This window comes from Procambarus clarkii, chromosome 18 (assembly GCF_040958095.1).
Source record: "Procambarus clarkii isolate CNS0578487 chromosome 18, FALCON_Pclarkii_2.0, whole genome shotgun sequence".
Taxonomy (NCBI): domain Eukaryota; kingdom Metazoa; phylum Arthropoda; class Malacostraca; order Decapoda; family Cambaridae; genus Procambarus; species Procambarus clarkii.
Window position 1 is genome coordinate 19917010 of NC_091167.1, and position 20538 is coordinate 19937547.

Below are 20538 nucleotides of genomic sequence, written 5' to 3' on the forward strand. Positions count from 1 at the left end.
TCCTGTGAGTCTGGGTACTTTCCTGTGAGTCTGGGTACTTTTCCTGTGAGTCTGGGTACTTCCCTGTGAGTCTGGGTACTTTCCTGTGAGTCTCGGGTACTTTCCTGTGAGTCTGGGTACTTCCCTGTGAGTCTGGGTTACTTTCCCTGTGAGTCTCGGTACTTTCCTGTGAGTCTCGGGTACTTTCCTGTGAGTCTGGGTACTTTCCTGTGAGTCTGGGTACTTTCCTGTGATTCTGGGTTACTTCCCTGTGAGTCTCGGTACTTTCCTGTGAGTCTCGGTACTTTCCTGTGAGTCTGGGTACTTCCCTGTGAGTCTGAGTACTTCCCTGTGAGTCTGGGTACTTTCCTGTGAGTCTGGGTACTTTCCTGTGAGTCTGGGTACTTTCCTGTGAGTCTGGGTACTTATTTCCTGTGAGTCTGGGTACTTCCCTGTGAGTCTCGGTACTTTCCTGTGAGTCTCGGTACTTTCCTGTGAGTCTGGGTACTTCCCTGTGAGTCTGAGTACTTCCCTGTGAGTCTCGGTACTTTCCTGTGAGTCTCGGTACTTTCCTGTGAGTCTGGGTACTTTCCTGTGAGTCTGGGTACTTTCCTGTGAGTCTGGGTACTTCCCTGTGAGTCTCGGTACTTTCCTGTGAGTCTCGGTACTTTCCTGTGAGTCTGGGTACTTTCCTGTGAGTCTGGGTACTTCCCTGTGAGTCTCGGTACTTTCCTGTGAGTCTCGGATACTTTCCTGTGAGTCTGGGTACTTCCCTGTGAGTCTGAGTACTTCCCTGTGAGTCTCGGTACTTTCCTGTGAGTCTCGGTACTTTCCTGTGAGTCTGGGTACTTTCCTGTGAGTCTGGGTACTTTCCTGTGAGTCTGGGTACTTCCCTGTGAGTCTCGGTACTTTCCTGTGAGTCTCGGTACTTTCCTGTGAGTCTGGGTACTTCCCTGTGAGTCTGAGTACTTCCCTGTGAGTCTCGGTACTTTCCTGTGAGTCTCGGTACTTTCCTGTGAGTCTGGGTACTTCCTTGTGAGTCTGAGTACTTCCCTGTGAGTCTCGGTACTTTCCTGTGAGTCTGGGTACTTTCCTTTGAGTCTGGGTACTTTCCTGTGTGTCTGGGTACTTTCCTGTGAGTCTGGGTACTTTCCTGTGAGTCTGGGTACTTTCCTGTGAGTCTGGGTACTTTCCTGTGAGTCTGGGTACTTTCCTGTGAGTCTGGGTACTTTCCTGTGAGTCTGGATACTTTCCTGTGAGTCTGGGTACTTTCCTGTGAGTCTGGGTACTTCCCTGTGAGTCTGGGTACTTTCCTGTGGCCCTGGGTACTTTCCTGTGAGTCTGGGTACTTTCCTGTGAGTCTGGGTACTTCCCTGTGAGTCTGGGTACTTCCCTGTGGGTCTGGGTACTTTCCCGTGAGTCTGGGTACTTCCCTGTGAGTCTGAGTACTTCCCTGTGAGTCTCGGTACTTTCCTGTGAGTCTCGGTACTTTCCTGTGAGTCTGGGTACTTCCCTGTGAGTCTGAGTACTTCCCTGTGAGTCTCGGTACTTTCCTGTGAGTCTCGGTACTTTCCTGTGAGTCTGGGTACTTTCCTGTGAGTCTGGGTACTTCCCTGTGAGTCTGGGTACTTCCCGGTGAGTCTGGATACTTTCCTGTGAGTCTGGGTACTTCCCTGTGAGTCTGAGTACTTCCCTGTGAGTCTCGGTACTTTCCTGTGAGTCTCGGTGCTTTCCTGTGAGTCTGGGTACTTTCCCGTGAGTCTGGGTACTTTCCTGCGAGCCTGGGGTACTTTCCTGTGAGTCTGGGTACTTTCCTGTGAGTCTGGGTACTTTCCTGTGAGTCTGGGTACTTTCCTGTGAGTCTGGGTACTTTCCTGTGAGTCTCGGTACTTTCCTGTGAGTCTGGGTACCTTCTTGTGAGTCTGGGTACTTTCCTGTGAGTCTGGGTACTTTCCTGTGAGTCTGGGTACTTCCCTGTGAGTCTGGGTACTTTCCTGTGAGTCTGGGTACTTTCCTGTGAGTCTGGGTACTTCCCTGTGAGTCTGGGTACTTCCCTGTGAGTCTGGGTACTTTCCTGTGAGTCTGGGTACTTCCCTGTGAGTCTGGGTACTTTCCTGTGGCCCTGGGTACTTTCCTGTGGCCCTGGGTACTTTCCTGTGAGTCTGGGTACTTTCCTGTGAGTCTGGGTACTTTCCTGTGAGTCTCGGTACTTTCCTGTGAGTCTGGGTACTTTCCTGTGAGTCTGGGTACTTTCCTGTGAGTCTGGGTACCTTCCTGTGAGTCTGGGTACTTTCCTGTGAGTCTGGGTACTTTCCTGTGAGTCTGGGTACTTTCCTGTGAGTCTCGGTACTTTCCTGTGAGTCTCGGTACTTTCCTGTGAGTCTGGGTACTTTCCTGCGAGTCTGGGTACTTTCCTGTGAGTTTGGGTACTTCCCTGTGAGTCTGGGTACTTTCCTGTGAGTCTGGGTACTTTCCTGTGAGTCTGGGTACTTTCCTGTGAGTCTGGGTACTTTCCTGTGAGTCTGGGTACTTTCCTGTGAGTCTGGGTACTTTCCTGTGAGTCTGGGTACTTTCCTGTGAGTCTGGGTACTTTCCTGTGAGTCTGGGTACTTTCCTGTGAATCTGGGTACTTTCCTGTGAGTCTGGGTACTTTCCTGTGAGTCTGGGTACTTTCCTGTGAGTCTGGGTACTTTCCTGCGAGCCTGGGGTACTTTCCTGTGAGTCTAGGTACTTTCCTATGAGTCTGTGTATTTTCCTGTGAGTCTGGGTACTTCCTTGTGAGTCTAGGGTACTTTCCTGTGAGTCTGGGGTACTTTCCTGTGAGTCTGGGTACTTTCCTGTGAGTCTGGGGTACTTTCCTGTGAGTCGGGGTACTTTCCTGTGAGTCTGGGGTACTTTCCTGTGAGTCTGGGTACTTTCCTGTGAGTCTGGGTACTTTCCTGTGAGTCTGGGTACTTTCCTGTGAGTCTGTGTACTTTCCTGTGAGTCTGTGTACTTTCCTGTGAGTCTGGGTACTTTCCTGTGAGTCTGGGTACTTTCCTGTGAGTCTGGGTACTTTCCTGTGAGTCTGGGTACTTTCCTGTGAGTCTGTGTACTTTCCTGTGAGTCTGGGTACTTTCCTGTGAGTCTCCTGTGAGATATCAGGAGGCTTGATATCCACATAGGAGGCCTGATATCCACATAGGTGACCTGATATCCACATAGGGGGCCTGATATCCACATAGGGGGCCTGATATCCACATAGGTGGCCTGATATCCACATATGAGGCCTGATATCCACATAGGTGGCCTGATATCCACATAGGAGGCCTCATATCCACATAGGTGGCCTGGTATCCACATAGGTGGCCTGATATACACATAGGAGGCCTGATATCCACATAGGTGGCCTGATATCCACATAGGAGACCTGATATCCACATAGGTGGCCTGATATACACATAGGAGGCCTGATATCCACATAGGTGACCTGATATCCACATAGGAGGCCTGATATCCACATAGGTGGCCTGGTATCCACATAGGTGGCCTGATACCCACATAGAAGGTCTGATATCCACATAGGTGGCCTATCCACATAGGAAACCTGATATCCACATAGGTGGCCTGATATACACATAGGTGGCCTGATATCCACATAGGAGACCTGATATCCACATAGGTGGCCTGATATACACATAGGAGGCCTGATATCCACATAGGTGGCCTGATATCCACATAGGTGGCCTGATATCCACATAGGAGGACATGATATCCACATACGAGGCCTAAAACGTGCATTAATGATTCCATCTCGTACCTTTCTGTAACTTAGAGAGTTCATTCTTTCAAATGAGTTTCTTGTTCATTCTCCCTATGAACATTTGGGGCACTTGGAAGGGATAGGAGATAGACTAAGTGCCTCAGAAACTCCCATATATCCGTCATATATCCCTTTCCGAGTGCTGTATCACCACACACTGGGATACAAGGTTTCTCACGTAGCTCCTTATCGTTCTCTGACAGCCATGAGGATCCAGATCTCCGTCAGCACGAGAGCTGCTCTGATGTCAGCCGGGGGCTTCATAATGGAGTACCGCGGTCAAGTCGAGATCAAGGTTAGTAGGTCTGATGTCAGCTTGGTTAGTGGGACGTCAGGAGGACTTGTGGGACGTCAGGAAGATTTGTGGGACGTCGAAAAGACTTGTGGGACGTCAGGAGGACTTGTGGGACGTCAGGAGTACTTGTGGGACGTCGGGAGGACTTGGGGGACGTCAGGAGGACTTGTGGGACGTCAGGAGGACTTGTGGGACATCGGAAGGACTTGTGGGACGTCAGGAAGATGTGTGGGACGTCAGGAGGACTTGTGAAACGTCAGGAGGACTTGTGGGACGTCAGGAAGATGTGTGGGACGTCGGGAAGACTTGTGGGACATCGGAAGGACTTGTGGGACGTCGGAAGGACTTGTGGGACGTCAGGAGGACTTGTGGGACGTCCGGGGTACTTGTGGGACGTCAGGAGGACTTGTGAGACGTCAGGAGGACTTGTGGGACGTCAGGAGAACTTGTGGGACTTCAACAGGACTTGTGGGACGTCAAGAGTAATTGTAAGACGTCGGGAAGACTTGTGGGACGTCAAGAGGACTTGTGGGACGTCAGGAGGACTTGTGTGACGTCAGGAGGATTTGTGGGACGTCAGGAGGACTTGTGGGACGTCAGGAGAACTTGTGGGACTTCAGCAGGACTTGTGTGACGTCAGGTGGACTTGTGGGACGTCAGGAGGACTTGTGGGACGTCAGGAGGACTTGTGGGACGTCAGGAGGACTTGTGGGACGTCAGGAGGACTTGTGGGACGTCAGGAGGACTTGTGGGACGTCAGGGGGACTTATGTGACGTCAGGAGGACTTGTGTGACGTCAGGAGGACTTGTGGGACGTCAGGAGGACTTGTGGGACGTCTGGAGGACTTGTGGGACGTCAGGAGGACTTCTGGGACGTCTGGAGGACTTGTGGCACGTCAGGAGGACTTGTGGGACGTCAAGAGGACTTGTGGGACGTCGGGAGGACTTGTGGGACGTCAGTAGGACTTGTGGGACGTCAGGAGGACTTGTGGGACGTCAGGAGGACTTGTGTGACGTCAGGAAGAGTTGTGTGACGTCAGTAGGACTTGTGGGACGTCAGGAGGACATGTGGGACGTCAGGAGGACTTGTGGGACGTCAGGAGGACTTGTGGGACGTCAGGAGGACTTGTGTGACGTCAGGATGACTTGTGGGACGTCAGGATGATTTGTGGGACGTCGGGAGGACTTGTGGGACGTCAGTAGGACTTGTGGGACGTCAGGAGGACTTGTGGGACGTCAGGAGGACTTGTGGGACGTCAGGAGGACTTGTGTGACGTCAGGATGACTTGTGAGACGTCAGGAGGACTTGTGTGACGTCAGGATGACTTGTGGGACGTCAGGAGGACTTGTGTGACGTCAGGAGGACTTGTGGGACGTCGGGAGGACTTGTGTGACGTCGGGAGGACTTGTGGGACGTCAGGAGGACTTGTGGGACGTCAGGAGGACTTGTGGGACGTCAGGAGAACTTGTGGGACGTCAGGAGGACTTGTGTGACGTCAGGATGACTTGTGAGACGTCAGGAGGACTTGTGTGACGTCAGGATGACTTGTGGGACGTCAGGAGGACTTGTGTGACGTCAGGAGGACTTGTGTGACGTCAGGATGACTTGTGGGACGTTAGGAGGACTTGTGGGACGTCAGGAAGAGTTGTGGGACGTCAGGAGGACTTGTGGGACGTCAGCAGGACCAGAGGACTAGTATGACGTCAGCAGGTCAGGTTAGTGTGACGTCAGCTAGTCTAGTGACACGTCAGTTCCATGGTTCTAGGGGCGCTCTTCCACATAACTCTTCCTTAAATTACCTCTTTCCCTCAGACCTTCCCTCCCTCACAACACCCCTCCCTCACACCCCTCCCTCACAACATCCCTCCCTCACAGCCCTCCCTCACAGCCCTCCCTCACAGCCCCCTCATTACTCACAGCCCTCCCTCTACCCCTCATCACCCCTAGGGTAAAGGAGAGATGGCCACCTACTACCTAGAGGGCCGGGATGGCCTGCAGCTGGAGGCGCAGGAGATGAGGATGGCAGGAGGAGATGAAGATGCAGCCTCCGCCAGCAGCCCGGCCTTCCTGCACATGGTTGACGACCTGGACGACTCCCCCGTCGCCAGGAAGTCCAGGAAAACGACCACCACGCCTGACCATAAGGCTGAGAGAAAGGTCGGTGGGGCGGGTATTCGCTCCATCTTGAAGTAAGGCATCTGTGACATCACCTTTGATGAAGGATGTTAGTTAGGTATTTGGTCGAACTTTTAAGAGTTGTCTAAGAGCAGAGAGAGCTGCGTCGTATGGGTCAATAGCAGCTGCCTCATATGGACCAATAGGAGCTGCCTCGTATGGACCAATGGGAGCTGCCTCGTATGGACCAATAGGAGCTGCCTCGTACGGACCAATAGGAGCTCCCTCGTATGGACCAATAGGAGCTGTCTCGTATGGGACAATAGGAGCAGCCTCGTATGGACCAATAGCAGCTGCCTCGTATGGACCAATAGGAGCTCCCTCGTATGGACCAATAGCAGCTGCCTCGTATGGGTCAATAGCAGCTGCCTCATATGGACCAATAGCAGCTGCCTCGTATGGACCAATAGGAGCTGCCCCGTATGGTCCAATAGCAGCAGCCTCGTATGGGTCAATAGCAGCTGCCTCGTATGGACCAATAGGAGCTGCCTCGTATGGACCAATAGCAGCTGCCTCGTATGGACCAATAGCAGCTGCCTCGTATGGACCAATAGCAGCTGCCTCGTATGGACCAATAGCAGCTGCCTCGTATAGACAAATAGGCCTACTGTAGGCTCATATATATATATGTGTTCACATATTTTACCTACTCTTATATTCCATGATTCCAATATGTCAATAAAATGACTGTTTCCTTTCTGTCTGCCTACTTATTTTGCCTTAAAAGTGTTCCGTATCTTATTTATACATAACTTGATGGGGGTGAGTTTCTCTGTCCGTTTCTCTCTACCTATCTCCCTCGCCATTCTACCCCCCCTCTCCATTTTATCTCTCTCTCCATTCTACCCCCCCCCTCTCCATTCTATCTCTCTCTCCATTCTACCCCCCTCTCCATTCTATCTCTCTCTCCATTCTACCCCCCTCTCCATTCTATCTCTCTCTCCATTCTACCCCCCCCTCTCCATTCTATCTCTCTCTCCATTCTACCCCCCTCTCCATTCTATCTCTCTCTCCATTCTACCCCCCTCTCCATTCTATCTCTCTCTCCATTCTACCCCCCCCCTCTCCATTCTATCTCTCTCTCCATTCTATCTCTCTCTCCATTCTATCTCCCTAGCCAGTTTCTTAGTGGCCATATGATGCTCAAGTGACGGTGAATCAAAGCTGATAATAGCCAAGAATTTGGTGGGAGAACAGTCTACGGTCAATGCAACCCACATTTCAATACGTCATTTTATCTCAGATAATCGCAATTGGAGCCCTTCCTACTCTATGGGGGCATGGCGGACGACCCTCCCACCCTACGAGACTCGCCATTAATACACAATTTACCATGGATAGTTACATGAGGCTAACCGCAGCCGTCTATCCATCTATATATCCATTTATCGATCCATCTTTTCATCCATCCAGCTATCCTTCGAATTATCTATCTATCCGTCCATCTATCTATACATCCATATTCCTATTTCCCCTTTTTTTCCCCCTGGCGGTCCCCTGAACCCTATCTCGTTGGTTCCCATCCTCTTTTCACTTCATTATATTATCATATGACACTCACATAAAATATAATAGTTTCCCCGTTCGAATTTGGTTTTCTATGGGAGGGTAAACTTCAGAATATTATTTATGTGTTCTATAACATTATGGCCTTAGTTTAAATTACAGGAAATTTATGTTAATTTTCCTGTAATAAGCAATTAATGGTGTAAATTTCTAATAGAAATATATATATTTTTTGTTTTCCAAATAGTTACAAAGGTATAGTGGCAGGAAATAGTTACGTAAGTATAGTGGCAGGCAAGACAAGACTAACTGCAAACAAGACTCAATTGAGTCAAGACCCGCTTGGGGGTCTAAAGGTGTCCCTGACACGCTGTTGTCTATTCAATTATGGCGATCCCGACGAGCCTATGGTCAGCCCGTACCCCATACCATTCCCTCTGTTAATTTGGGTAAAGCCAGACCCGAGTGTCTGGCCTCTGACTTTGAGCAGACAGACAGACAGTCACTATCAGATGTATAGATGATGCCATAAACCTAGAATAGGTTTTTAGTTAGATTAGGATATTAAACATAAGGTCAGGTTAGTTAACATTATGTCAGGTTAGTTAACATAAGGTCAGGTTAGTTAACATTATGTCAGGTTAGTTAACATTACGTCAGGTTAGTTAGCATAAGGTCAGGTTAGTTAACATTATGTCAGGTTAGTTAGCATAAGGTCAGGTTAGTTAGCATTAAGTCAGGTTAGTTAGCATAAGGTCAGGTTAGTTAGCATTATGTCAGGTTAGTTAGCATAAGGTCAGGTTAGTTAGCATAAGGTCAGGTTAGTTAGCATAAGGTCAGGTTAGTTAGCATTATGTCAGGTTAGTTAGCATAAGGTCAGGTTAGTTAGCATTAAGTCAAGTTAGTTAGCATTAGGTCAGGTTAGTTAGCATTACGTCAGGTTAGTTAGCATAAGGTCAGGTTAGTTAGCATTAGGTCAGGTTAGTTAGCATTACGTCAGGTTAGTTAGCATAAGGTCAGGTTAGTTAGCATTTTGTCATGTTAGTTAACATAAGGTCAGGTTAGTTAACATTATGTCAGGTTAGTTAGCATAAGGTCAGGTTAGTTAGCATAAGGTCAGGTTAGTTAGCATAAGGTCAGGTTAGTTAGCATTAAGTCAGGTTAGTTAACATTATGTCAGGTTAGTTAGCATAAGGTCAGGTTAGTTAGCATAAGGTCAGGTTAGTTAGCATTATGTCAGGTTAGTTAACATTATGTCAGGTTAGTTAGCATAAGGTCAGGTTAGTTAGCATAAGGTCAGGTTAGTTAGCATTAAGTCAGGTTAGTTAACATTATGTCAGGTTAGTTAGCATAAGGTCAGGTTAGTTAGCATAAGGTCAGGTTAGTTAGCATTATGTCAGGTTAGTTAGCATAAGGTCAGGTTAGTTAGCATTAAGTCAGGTTAGTTAGCATAAGGTCAGGTTAGTTAGCATTAAGTAAGGTTAGTTAACATTATGTCAGGTTAGTTAGCATAAGGTCAGGTTAGTTAGCATAAGGTCAGGTTAGTTAGCATTATGTCAGGTTAGTTAGCATAAGGTCAGGTTAGTTAGCATTAAGTCAGGTTAGTTAGCATTAGGTCAGGTTAGTTAGCATTAAGTCAGGTTAGTTAACATTAAGTCAGGTTAGTTAACATTAAGTCAGGTTAGTTAGCATTACGTCAAATTAGTTTGCATAAGGTCAGGTTAGTTAGCATAACGTCAGGTTAGTTAGCATTAAGTCAGGTTAGTTAGCATTAAGTCAGGTTAGTTAGCATTAAGTCAGGTTAGTTAGCATAAGGTCAGGTTAGTTAGCATAAGGTAAGGTTAGTTAGCATTAGGTCAGGTTAGTTAGCATAAGGTCAGGTTAGTTAGCATAAGGTCAGGTTAGTTAGCATAAGGTCAGGTTAGTTAGCATAAGGTCAGGTTAGTTAGCATAAGGTCAGGTTAGTTATCATTAGGTCAGGTTAGTTAGCATAAGGTCAGGTTAGTTAGCATAAGGTCAGGTTAGTTAGCATTAGGTCAGGTTAGTTAGCATAAGGTCAGGTTAGTTAGCATAAGGTCAGATTAGTTAGCATAAGGTCAGGTTAGTTAACATTAAGTCAGGTTAGTTAGCATTACGTCAGGTTAGTTAGCATTAAGTCAGGTTAGTTAACATTAAGTCAGGTTAGTTAGCATTAAGTCAGGTTAGTTAGCATTAAGTCAGGTTAGTTAACATTAAGTCAGGTTAGTTAACATTAAGTCAGGTTAGTTAGCATTAAGTCAGGTTAGTTAACATTAAGTCAGGTTAGTTAGCATAAGGTCAGGTTAGTTAGCATAAGGTAAGGTTAGTTAGCATTAAGTCAGGTTAGTTAGCATTAAGTCAGGTTAGTTAGCATTAAGTCAGGTTAGTTAGCATAAGGTCTGGTTAGTTAGCATAAGGTAAGGTTAGTTAGCATTAGGTCAGGTTAGTTAGCATAAGGTCAGGTTAGTTAGCATAAGGTCAGGTTAGTTAGCATAAGGTCAGGTTAGTTAGCATAAGGTCAGGTTAGTTAGCATAACGTCAGGTTAGTTAGCATAAGGTCAGGTTAGTTAGCATAAGGTCAGGTTAGTTAGCATAAGGTCAGGTTAGTTAGCATTAGGTCAGGTTAGTTAGCATAAGGTCAGGTTAGTTAGCATAAGGTCAGGTTAGTTAGCATTAGGTCAGGTTAGTTAGCATAAGGTCAGGTTAGTTAGCATAAGATCAGGTTAGTTAGCATAAGGTCAGGTTAGTTAACATTAAGTCAGGTTAGTTAGCATTAAGTCAGGTTAGTTAACATTAAGTCAGGTTAGTTAGCATTAGGTCAGGTTAGTTAGCATTAGGTCAGGTTAGTTAGCATTAGGTCAGGTTAGTTAGCATTATGTCAGGTTAGTTAGCATAAGGTCAGGTTAGTTAGCATTAAGTCAGGTTAGTTAGCATTAGGTCAGGTTAGTTAGCATTAGGTCAGGTTAGTTAGCATTATGTCAGGTTAGTTAGCATAAGGTCAGGTTAGTTAGCATTAGGTCAGGTTAGTTAGCATTATGTCAGGTTAGTTAGCATTATGTCAGGTTAGTTAGCATTATGTCAGGTTAGTTAGCATAAGGTCAGGTTAGTTAGCATTAGGTCAGGTTAGTTAGCATAAGGTCAGGTTAGTTAGCATAAGGTCAGGTTAGTTAGCATTAGGTCAGGTTAGTTAGCATAAAATCAGGTTAGTTAGCATTACGTCAGGTTAGTTAGCATTACGTCAGGTTAGTTAACATTACGTCAGGTTAGTTAGCATAAAATCAGGTTAGTTAGCATTACGTCAGGTTAGTTAGCATTACGTCAGGTTAGTTAACATTACGTCAGGTTAGTTAGCATAAAATCAGGTTAGTTAGCATTACGTCATGTTTAGAACCTAGATCAAAAATATATAAGAATATTAGAAGAAGAATATTCAATTCATAATATTAGAATATTATGAAATATAGAAGAATATTTCAAATCAGTTCAGAATTGAGCTGAACACGTTCAGTTCAATCACTATCGGGTGGAGAGAGGCTGAACAACTTTATGAACCAGTGCCCAATCGCTACCACTTGACCAGGACTCTTACCAGCCATCTTAATGGTATAAACATAAATCATGGAGGACCTCGATATAACGGTCCAAGAGTTGCTCTTGGCATCGAGGGCCTCGATATAACGGATGGCAAATACCTCGTTATAAAGGCCATAGCCTCACCTTAACCTAAGCAAGACCTTAATAAAACGACCCCTTGATAGTGTGATAATTTTTATTCATGGAATATTAATTGGATATAATAACAATTAAGTGTATCGTTAAAATATATAAATATTTATGTATATATGTGTATATATGAGTATGTATGTATATATGTGTATGTATATATGTATATACATTTATACGGTATTTATAGTGTATGAAATATTACCCAATGTACATCAGCCTGTTCCAGCCACAAGTTTCTCTCCCAGTGAGAAATACAGTGAGAAATACAGTGAGAAATACAGTGAGAAATACAGTGAGAAATACAACATCTTAGCTGAGAAAAATAGAGACATTATTGAGGAAGATGCGACTTTAGTGAGGAAAAATTCAGTCTTCAGTTCAGACAATTTCAGTTCAGAGTTTTTATTGAGTTTATTTGTGCCGTCTTTATTGGGAAAGATGAAGTCTTTATTGGGAAAGATGAAGTCTTTATTGAGGAAGATGAAGTCTTTATTGGGAAAGATGAAGTCTTTATTGGGAAAGATGAAGTCTTTATTGGGAAAGATGAAGTCTTTATTGGGAAAGATGAAGTCTTTATTGGGAAAGATGAAGTCTTTATTGGGAAAGATGAAGTCTTTATTGAGGAAGATGAAGTCTTTATTGAGGAAGATGAAGTCTTTATTGAGGAAGATGAAGTCTTTATTGGGAAAGATGAAGTCTTTATTGAGGAAGATGAAGTCTTTATTGAGGAAGATGAAGTCTTTATTGAGGAAGATGAAGTCTTTATTGGGAAAGATGAAGTCTTTATTGAGGAAGATGAAGTCTTTATTGGGAAAGATGAAGTCTTTATTGAGGAAGATGAAGTCTTTATTGAGGAAGATGAAGTCTTTATTGAGGAAGATGAAGTCTTTATTGAGGAAGATGAAGTCTTTATTGAGGAAGATGAAGTCTTTATTGAGGAAGATGAAGTCTTTATTGAGGAAGATGAAGTCTTTATTGAGGAAGATGAAGTCTTTATTGAGGAAGATGAAGTCTTTATTGAGGAAGATGAAGTCTTTATTGAGGAAGATGAAGTCTTTATTGGGAAAGATGAAGTCTTTATTGGGAAAGATGAAGTCTTTATTGAGGAAGATGAAGTCTTTATTGAGGAAGATGAAGTCTTTATTGAGGAAGATGAAGTCTTTATTGAGGAAGATGAAGTCTTTATTGAGGAAGATGAAGTCTTTATTGAGGAAGATGAAGTCTTTATTGAGGAAGATGAAGTCTTTATTGAGGAAGATGAAGTCTTTATTGAGGAAGATGAAGTCTTTATTGAGGAAGATGAAGTCTTTATTGAGGAAGATGAAGTCTTTATTGAGGAAGATGAAGTCTTTATTGAGGAAGATGAAGTCTTTATTGGGAAAGATGAAGTCTTTATTGGGAAAGATGAAGTCTTTATTGAGGAAGATGAAGTCTTTATTGAGGAAGATGAAGTCTTTATTGAGGAAGATGAAGTCTTTATTGAGGAAGATGAAGTCTTTATTGAGGAAGATGAAGTCTTTATTGAGGAAGATGAAGTCTTTATTGAGGAAGATGAAGTCTTTATTGAGGAAGATGAAGTCTTTATTGAGAAAGATGAAGTCTTTATTGAGGAAGATGACGTCATTATTGAGAAAGATGTCTTTATTAATAACGATAAGTCTTTACTGAGGAAGATTAGCTTTTAGTGAGAGAGATCCAATCCGTGAGAAATATATTGCCATTATTGCTTTTATCTGCAAAAATTAATCATGTCTCGTGTGTCATGTACAATGCAAACAGCAACAACCGGGTTAATCATATGTGAAATACAAGAAAATTTAACAATACACAAAGTAATAACATATTTGAGATTAATTGTAGTGAAAGTGTATTAACATATGTATATATCCTTAAAAGTATACATGCTAGAGTGTGTATTTTATACACTGGCATGAGAGAGAGTTTAGGAAGGATTTATGTAAGTATTTTTATGAAATTAAACCTGCCTGGAGCTCTGATTGGTTGCACGAGAGTGATGGTTCGTCTGGCAGCGCTGAGCGCGAGCTCTGATTGGTTGCACTAGAGTGATGGCTCGTCTGGCAGCGCTGAACTCGAGCTCTGATTGGTTGCACTAGAGTGATGGCTCATCTGGCAGCGCTGAACGAGAGCTCTGATTGGTTGGACTAGGGTTATAGTGCATCTGGCAGCGCTGAACGCGAGCTCTGATTGGTTGGACCAGACTAATGGTGCATCTGGCAGCGCTGAACGCGAGCTCTGATTGGTTGGACTAGGGTTATAGTACATCTGGCAGCGCTGAACGCGAGCTCTGATTGGCTGGACCAGGATTATGGTGCGTCTGGCAGCGCTGAACACGAGCTCTGATTGGTTGCAACAAACCCACTACAAGATTTAGCAGCAGTTGATCAAGCGCAGAGCCAGAGGGAGCCTAGCTCATCCTTCAGTAAGTCTAAGAAATATTGTAGTCATTAAGTAAGACTGAAACACTTAAAGTAACATTTAAGTAAGAAATACATCACAGGTGAGTTGCATATAGTTGAGGAATAAAAGTAGTTTTTGCGCAGTAGTTACTTAAAATGTTGAGAAATTACTTAGAATGATATGTAATCACTTAAGTCAGAGAGACTTGTCTTTACTGATTTCATAAACATTTGTAGTGACCAGAGAATGTATTTTGAGATTTCATAAACATTTGTAGTGACCAGAGAATGTATTTTGAGATTTCATAAACATTTGTAGTGACCAGAGAATGTATTTTGAGATTTCATAAACATTTGTAGTGACCAGAGAATGTATTTTGAGATTTCATAAACATTTGTAGTGACCAGAGAATGTATTTTGAGATTTCATAAACATTTGTAGTGACCAGAGAATGTATTTTGAGATGCAGAATAGATCTAGACAGCTACTAAAAAAAGTGATAAAATAATTTATTTTAGAGGTGCATAACAGATTATTCGAAGTTCGTCAGTATAATAGTTTTCGAATCTATAGAAAGACCAAATTGCTTGAGCAATCCCTTCTGTACAGCGAACCATGAACTTCACGAAGCAGTTACGCAAGCACTTACGAACGTGTACATCTTTCCTCAGTCTTTGACGGCTTTGGTTACATTTATTAAACAGTTTACAAGCATGAAAGCTTGCCAATCAACTGTTGTTATTGTTATAAACAGCCTCCTGGTGCTTCGGAGCTCATTGACTGTTTAATAATTGTAAAAAAATGCCGCCAAAGATTGAGAAAAGATGTACAGGTTCGTAAGTGCTTGCGTAACTGCTTCGTGAAGCTGGCCCCAGTATTTGTATTGAACCATCCATCTATACTGAGCAATCACCTCTATATAACGACCTCGTCTATAGAGCGATCGTCTCTAGTGTCAAATAAACGTAGCGAATGCCTGTACAGAATGAACAGTACATACATTAGAGAGTACACCATTACAAAGTAGCAAGACTGGTAGTGATAAATACCTCATACAAAGCTTAAGTTACAATACTGTGTAAAAAGTTCGTCTGAAAGTTTGATGTCATCAGTACAACACAGTACAGGGTTCTAAGTACTTTAAAGGTTTACAAGTGCACTACGGGATCACCATAGCCCGTGCTACTTGGAACTTTTTTGGATCCGAGTAGCTGAATCTAATATAACTTTGCAAGGTTTACACCATGGACAGTGGTATACTTATTGGTGTACATCCTCACTGAGTTTACTTCAGCCTGGACTATGTTGAAGATTAAAGTATACTTGCTAGTCGGTCATTGAGCTATTACAGAGGCCTTAACAACCCTGCAACCCATAGGCCTTAAGCCCAACACCAAACTGAAGTATAGAGATAAAAGGGAATATGAATTAGGTATCTGTAACTATGTATAACACACAATACTATTTATATAGTTAATAATCTATAATTATGAATCTTGGAAGTTCAATATTTTATTTTAAATATTATGACTATATTCCCTCCATTTTCTTCTTTAAACACTAAATAAAATGTTGTTTTTTTAACGTTCATTTAAAATATATTTAATCATTCAAATCTCATTAGTTTCATGAATGTTTTAATATATGTATTAAAATTAATTCATGTTTTTTTTTTCCCAATGTCTTACAATGCTGAAGTCTTTCTTTGCTTACAATTTCACCACAGTTTCCGCTACTATCTTTCTATTCTTACCATAGTTCCACTCTCTACGATGATTACATTTTTTACCATGGTCTCCCCCCTACTCTCACTACATTTTTTACTACAGTCCCGTCATAATATCAATAAATATATTTTACAATAGTCTCTCCTCCTATCAATATATTTTACCATAGTTTCCCCTTCTATCAATATATTTTACCATAGTTTCCCCTTCTATCAATATATTTTACCATAGTTTCTCCTCCTATCACTATATTTTACAATAGTTTCCCCTCCTATCAATATATTTTACAATAGTTTCCCCTCCTATCAATATATTTTACCATAGTTTCCCCTTCTATCAATATATTTTACCATAGTTTCCCCTTCTATCAATATATTTTACCATAGTTTCTCCTCCTATCACTATATTTTACAATAGTTTCCCCTCCTATCAATATATTTTACAATAGTTTCCCCTCCTATCAATATATTTTACCATAGTTTCCCCTTCTATCAATATATTTTACCATAGTTTCTCCTCCTATCACTATATTTTACAATAGTTTCCCCTCCTATCAATATATTTTACAATAGTTTCCCCTCCTATCAATATATTTTACCATAGTTTCCCCTTCTATCAATATTTTTTTGCCATAGTCCCCCCCTACTATCATTACATTTTTTTTTACCATACTCCTAGTATCTATATAGTTTTTACCATAGTACCCCCTACTATCATTATAGTTTTTACCATAGACCCTACTAATATCACAACAGTTTTATCATAGGTCCCCCCCTATCATTAAAAATTTTACCATAGTCTCCCACTGCTGTTATTCCAGTTTTTACCACAGTCTTCCCTACAATTTTTATATTGTATACCATAATATAAAACTTTGCTCAGCCATTTTCTAACCATTACCAATGACTGAACACCTGTAGTGCCCGTTTAACCCGACAATAATATATAAAATATATAAATATATACACCGAGATGATAGCTAGGCCTTAAGTTCAACACCAAACCAAACTTATAAACTGTTTCTTCGCAAGATAAATATAGATAACATAAAATGTTGCACGCAACAAATTAATACATTCACCAAACAGACATTTTACACGCCGTCCCATACAATATACAGACACAATATATATGTATACATCATCAAATCATACAACAATGGGATTATGAGCCTTTGATAAACAGGGCAGAAGGCTCACAGTCTCAATTATTTACTTCTCTGGACTCCTTACGTACTTTCCTAAAGTACATATACTGCTCATATCGTTCCCATGGTATATAAACTGTTCCTAACTTTTCCAAGTTATATAAACTGTTCCCATCTTGCCCAAGGTATATAAAGTATTCCTAACTTTCCGAGAGTACAAATTAACTTTTCTTAAGTATAAACGGTTCCTAACTATTCCAAACCTGGCTTACTTTCCCAAGGAATATAAAAATTGCCCTAACATACTTTCCCCCGATTTATATAACCAGTTCCCAACATACTTCCCCATGTACATAAACAATTCCTAACATACTTGCCCAAGATATACTAACAGATCATATCAAAAAGCATCGTAACAGCGACATATGACGAGAAATTCGCCTCACACTCACATATAAAAGAGAAAATATGGCCACACAACAGCGAGAAGAAATTATTTACATATGTGGCTAAATCTCAACCAAAAACTCATAGATATTCACTTTACAATAAATTTCTGATATATGGACCACACTTTTAATAAAAAGGTCCAAGTTAAATAACACCGGAAGTTCTCTGTTACGAGTAATTGTTATATATAATTTGTTTATGATCTAAAATAGCGATCAGGTCCACATCAGGTTTCACAGAAGAATGACTATACAGCTCATTTGTGATTGGCTATGTCAGGCAGTGACGTCAAAATCATAACATCGCTGGCGATCTGTGATTGGTTTCATTTGCAGTGACGCTAAAAACTGGTATCTTGACAGGTGATAAGTGACTGGACTCAACAGAGGTGATATCGAAGGTAAACCTCGTGATTTTACTGATAACATTAAAGTTGCATAACGGCACAGTGCCACATATTATGACATATGTATGGTGTTCTCTCGCAACATAACCTCAGAAATAGGTTACGTCGAAACTGATGACTTCAGAAATTGGTGATTTTCTAAATGGTAAATATATGATAGCAAAGACCGTGTGGATGAAGTTAAAGCTGACTACAGATAATTTATTTTTTATAACACTGATGATAGAGTGTTATCTTCAAAACATTTGTTTTGAATACTTATAAATTAAAGATGTATTTTTTTATCTGATTTTACTACTACTCAAATCCAAATTGGGTATGCCTGAAATTGACTAGTAAAATCAACTGTGATGGGTCGGATGTACCATTATATATGAGATCCACTTGGTCTGTCACTGCACCATCCTATAATACATGGCGCTGCAAAAGATCACAACCGGTCGGATATTCACCAAGCTCCAGCACTTCTATATCCTTTTATCGGTATCTATACCGACGAAGGCCCCTCCGCCAGACATAACGGTTGCTGGCCTTTATTACAGTTTCCCCTTGAGTTAGGAAAGAAAACGTTTCAAAGCAAATATAAAAAATGGAAACCCAACAAATGGGGGTACGACTGAAAACTGGAACGGTGTTTATTATTAAATCTTTCTCCTGGAGCTTCTGGATATGGTCTTCGTAGATATAGACGTAGATGATGCCCGAGAGGTAGATGATGAGGACGCTGCTGAAGCTGCAGCTTTCCGCGATGCAACTGGAGGGGAAGTTGTCGCAATGGACGATGTAGAAGCAGTAGATGAAGAAGAAGTAGATGATGCTCTAGTCGTGCGACAAGTAGATGACGGAGAACCAGTCCTACGGGATATAGATGAAGGAGAACCAGTCGTACGAGACACAGACGACGGGGAACTAGTCGCACTGAACGACGTAGACGCAGCAGCAAAGTTACATCCTGCAACAGTTGCTCCATTACGCGGGGAGGTTGCCGTGGCAACAGGCACAGAAGAATGAACATCATTGCCATCGGAGGCTGCTTCTAAGCTAACGGCTGTCATCCGGATATCAACATCGCGACAAAGCTCCGTTGAATCCCTATCCGGATTGACAGCCGTTGAGGAAATAGGCGTAGGATTATCAGAATTAGCGCGCCCTTCTGCAATGTCCGCCCCGCCCACAGCACCACCACCCTCCCCACCCACAGAAGGGTAGAGACGAGGGTGTGGGTGTGGGTGGGCGGCGACTCATGGCCGCCCTAGTGACTGACGTGTGGGCGGAGGGTGGGCGGGGTCGTGGGGATCAGGTCGGGTGTACAGAACTGTGTCCATCATAGCCAGGCTCTGAATGATGGTCTCGTCCCTCGACACCCACTTGGCCAGCTCCTCTATGGTGATCGCCCCGTCGTGGTTAGTGTCGATTAACTGTGTGGGAGAGAATGGTAGATTATGGGTGCCAATTAGCTATACAGGAGAGAGAGAACAGTAGATTATGGGTGCCAATTAGCTATACAGGAGAGAGAGAATGGTAGATTATGGGTGCCAATTAGCTATACAGGAGAGAGAGAATGGTAGATTATGGGTGCCAATTAGCTATACAGGAGAGAGAGAATGGTAGATTATGGGTGCCAATTAGCTATACAGGAGAGAGACGTAGCATGATGCTCTCATCAGCCAGAAGAAATATTTGCTAAATTGCGATGTTTTCTGTGATGTCGACTCTCGGCGTCTGAGAGAGAGAGGGAGAGTCGAGGACGTTGTGGCGATTGCTTTCTCTTTCAAGTGTAGCCAAATGCACTTATACTTACACTCCCTTCTACAGGAATGTGTGTATGAGCATATACATATTCCTGTGTACGTCCTGTTATCCTCATGTACTTCAAGATAACCTGGGAGTGTCATGTAACAAGGGGAGTACGCCAAGATAACTGATTATGTGATACCAAAGAAATTCATTCATTACACATTATCGTCATATGTCAATACCTCTTTGATACCTGGTTGATGGGGTTCTGGGAGTTCTTCTACTCCCCAAGCCCGGCCCGAGGCCAGGCTTGACTTGTGAGAGTTTGGTCCACCAGGCTGTTGCTTGGAGCGGCCCGCAGGCCCACATACCCACCACAGCCCGGTTGGTCCGGCACTCCTTGGAGGAATAAATCTAGTTTCCTCTTGAAAATCAATGAGAACATCCAAAAGCCAATGACTAGAGTGTGCATCTGGGAACACCCCTGTCCAACCACTTGGGCTGGACGGTAGAGCGACGGTCTCGCTTCATACAGGTCGGCGTTTAATCTCCGACCGTCCACAAGTGATGGGGCACCATTCCTTTCCCCCGTCCCATGCCAAATCCTTATCCTAGCCCCTTCTATGTGCTATATAGTTGCAATGGCTTGGCGCTTTCCCCCTGCTAGTTAACCAACCAGGTGGAATTTCTGACCCAGCAGAGGATGCAACCCTTAGGTGAAAGGAAATGTGCCCAACCATTTCTGCCCTGCTCGGGATTCGAACCCATAATTCTCGATTAAGAATTCCTTAATACCAGCTTCCATGGAGTGTTCATTACCGAACCTAAACAGCATCCAGTGCTAGAAGTGCTAGAACCAAAATATTGGTTACCTCAATATTTAATAATCTGTCATCTAGGGGGTAACAGAAGACTAACTAGCAACACTAGACAAAACAAAGGCTATTGTGTCAGTCAAGGTATCAGCATGGGTGTTAAAAGAAGGAACAAAGGCCCTCATCACACCTACAGCATTGATCTCTATAGATTCACTTTTAAATGGCAAATTACCAAACAGCTGGAAGAAGGCAAATATGATACCAATTTACAAGAAGATAGCTAGAAAAAAATGCACAACCACAGACGACCATCTGCTATAATGTACTCGTAAG

The 20538-nt window shown here is 43.0% G+C and overlaps 3 protein-coding genes across 3 annotated transcripts in view; all 3 read right to left on the minus strand.

Moving 5' to 3' along the window:
* Positions 1-240: 240 nt before the first annotated feature.
* On the minus strand, positions 241-3771 carry LOC138365990 (uncharacterized). The gene has a single exon (XM_069326707.1). It carries the CDS (start codon positions 3769-3771, stop codon positions 241-243), a length of 3531 nt encoding a protein of 1176 aa, XP_069182808.1.
* A 7943-nt stretch (positions 3772-11714) lies between these two features.
* LOC138365991 (uncharacterized) lies at positions 11715-18168 on the minus strand. The gene is made up of 2 exons (XM_069326708.1): positions 18144-18168; positions 11715-13141 (listed from the first exon to the last, which is right to left on the minus strand). Exons 1-2 carry the CDS (start codon positions 18166-18168, stop codon positions 11715-11717), a joined length of 1452 nt encoding a protein of 483 aa, XP_069182809.1.
* A 528-nt stretch (positions 18169-18696) lies between these two features.
* The window catches only part of LOC123749579 (Kv channel-interacting protein 4), a gene marked incomplete at its 5' end in the record, with an annotated part of 14630 nt that continues 12788 nt past the window's right edge, over positions 18697-20538 (minus strand). The window contains 1 exon segment of the mRNA XM_045731689.2: positions 18697-19068. Coding sequence (XP_045587645.1) covers positions 18892-19068 — 177 coding nt within the window.

Excerpts from the sequence above, each read along its gene's own strand:
- LOC138365991 (XM_069326708.1), bottom strand. The coding sequence starts at position 18,168 with ATGTCTGGCGGAGGGGCCTTCGTCG. Across the intron at positions 13,142-18,143 it reads TGGCGGAGGGGCCTTCGTCG|ACATCTTTCTCAATAATGAC; the intron begins GTATAGATACCG and ends TTATTAATAAAG.
- LOC138365990 (XM_069326707.1), bottom strand. The coding sequence starts at position 3,771 with ATGGAATCATTAATGCACGTTTTAGGCCTCGTATGTGGATATCATGTC.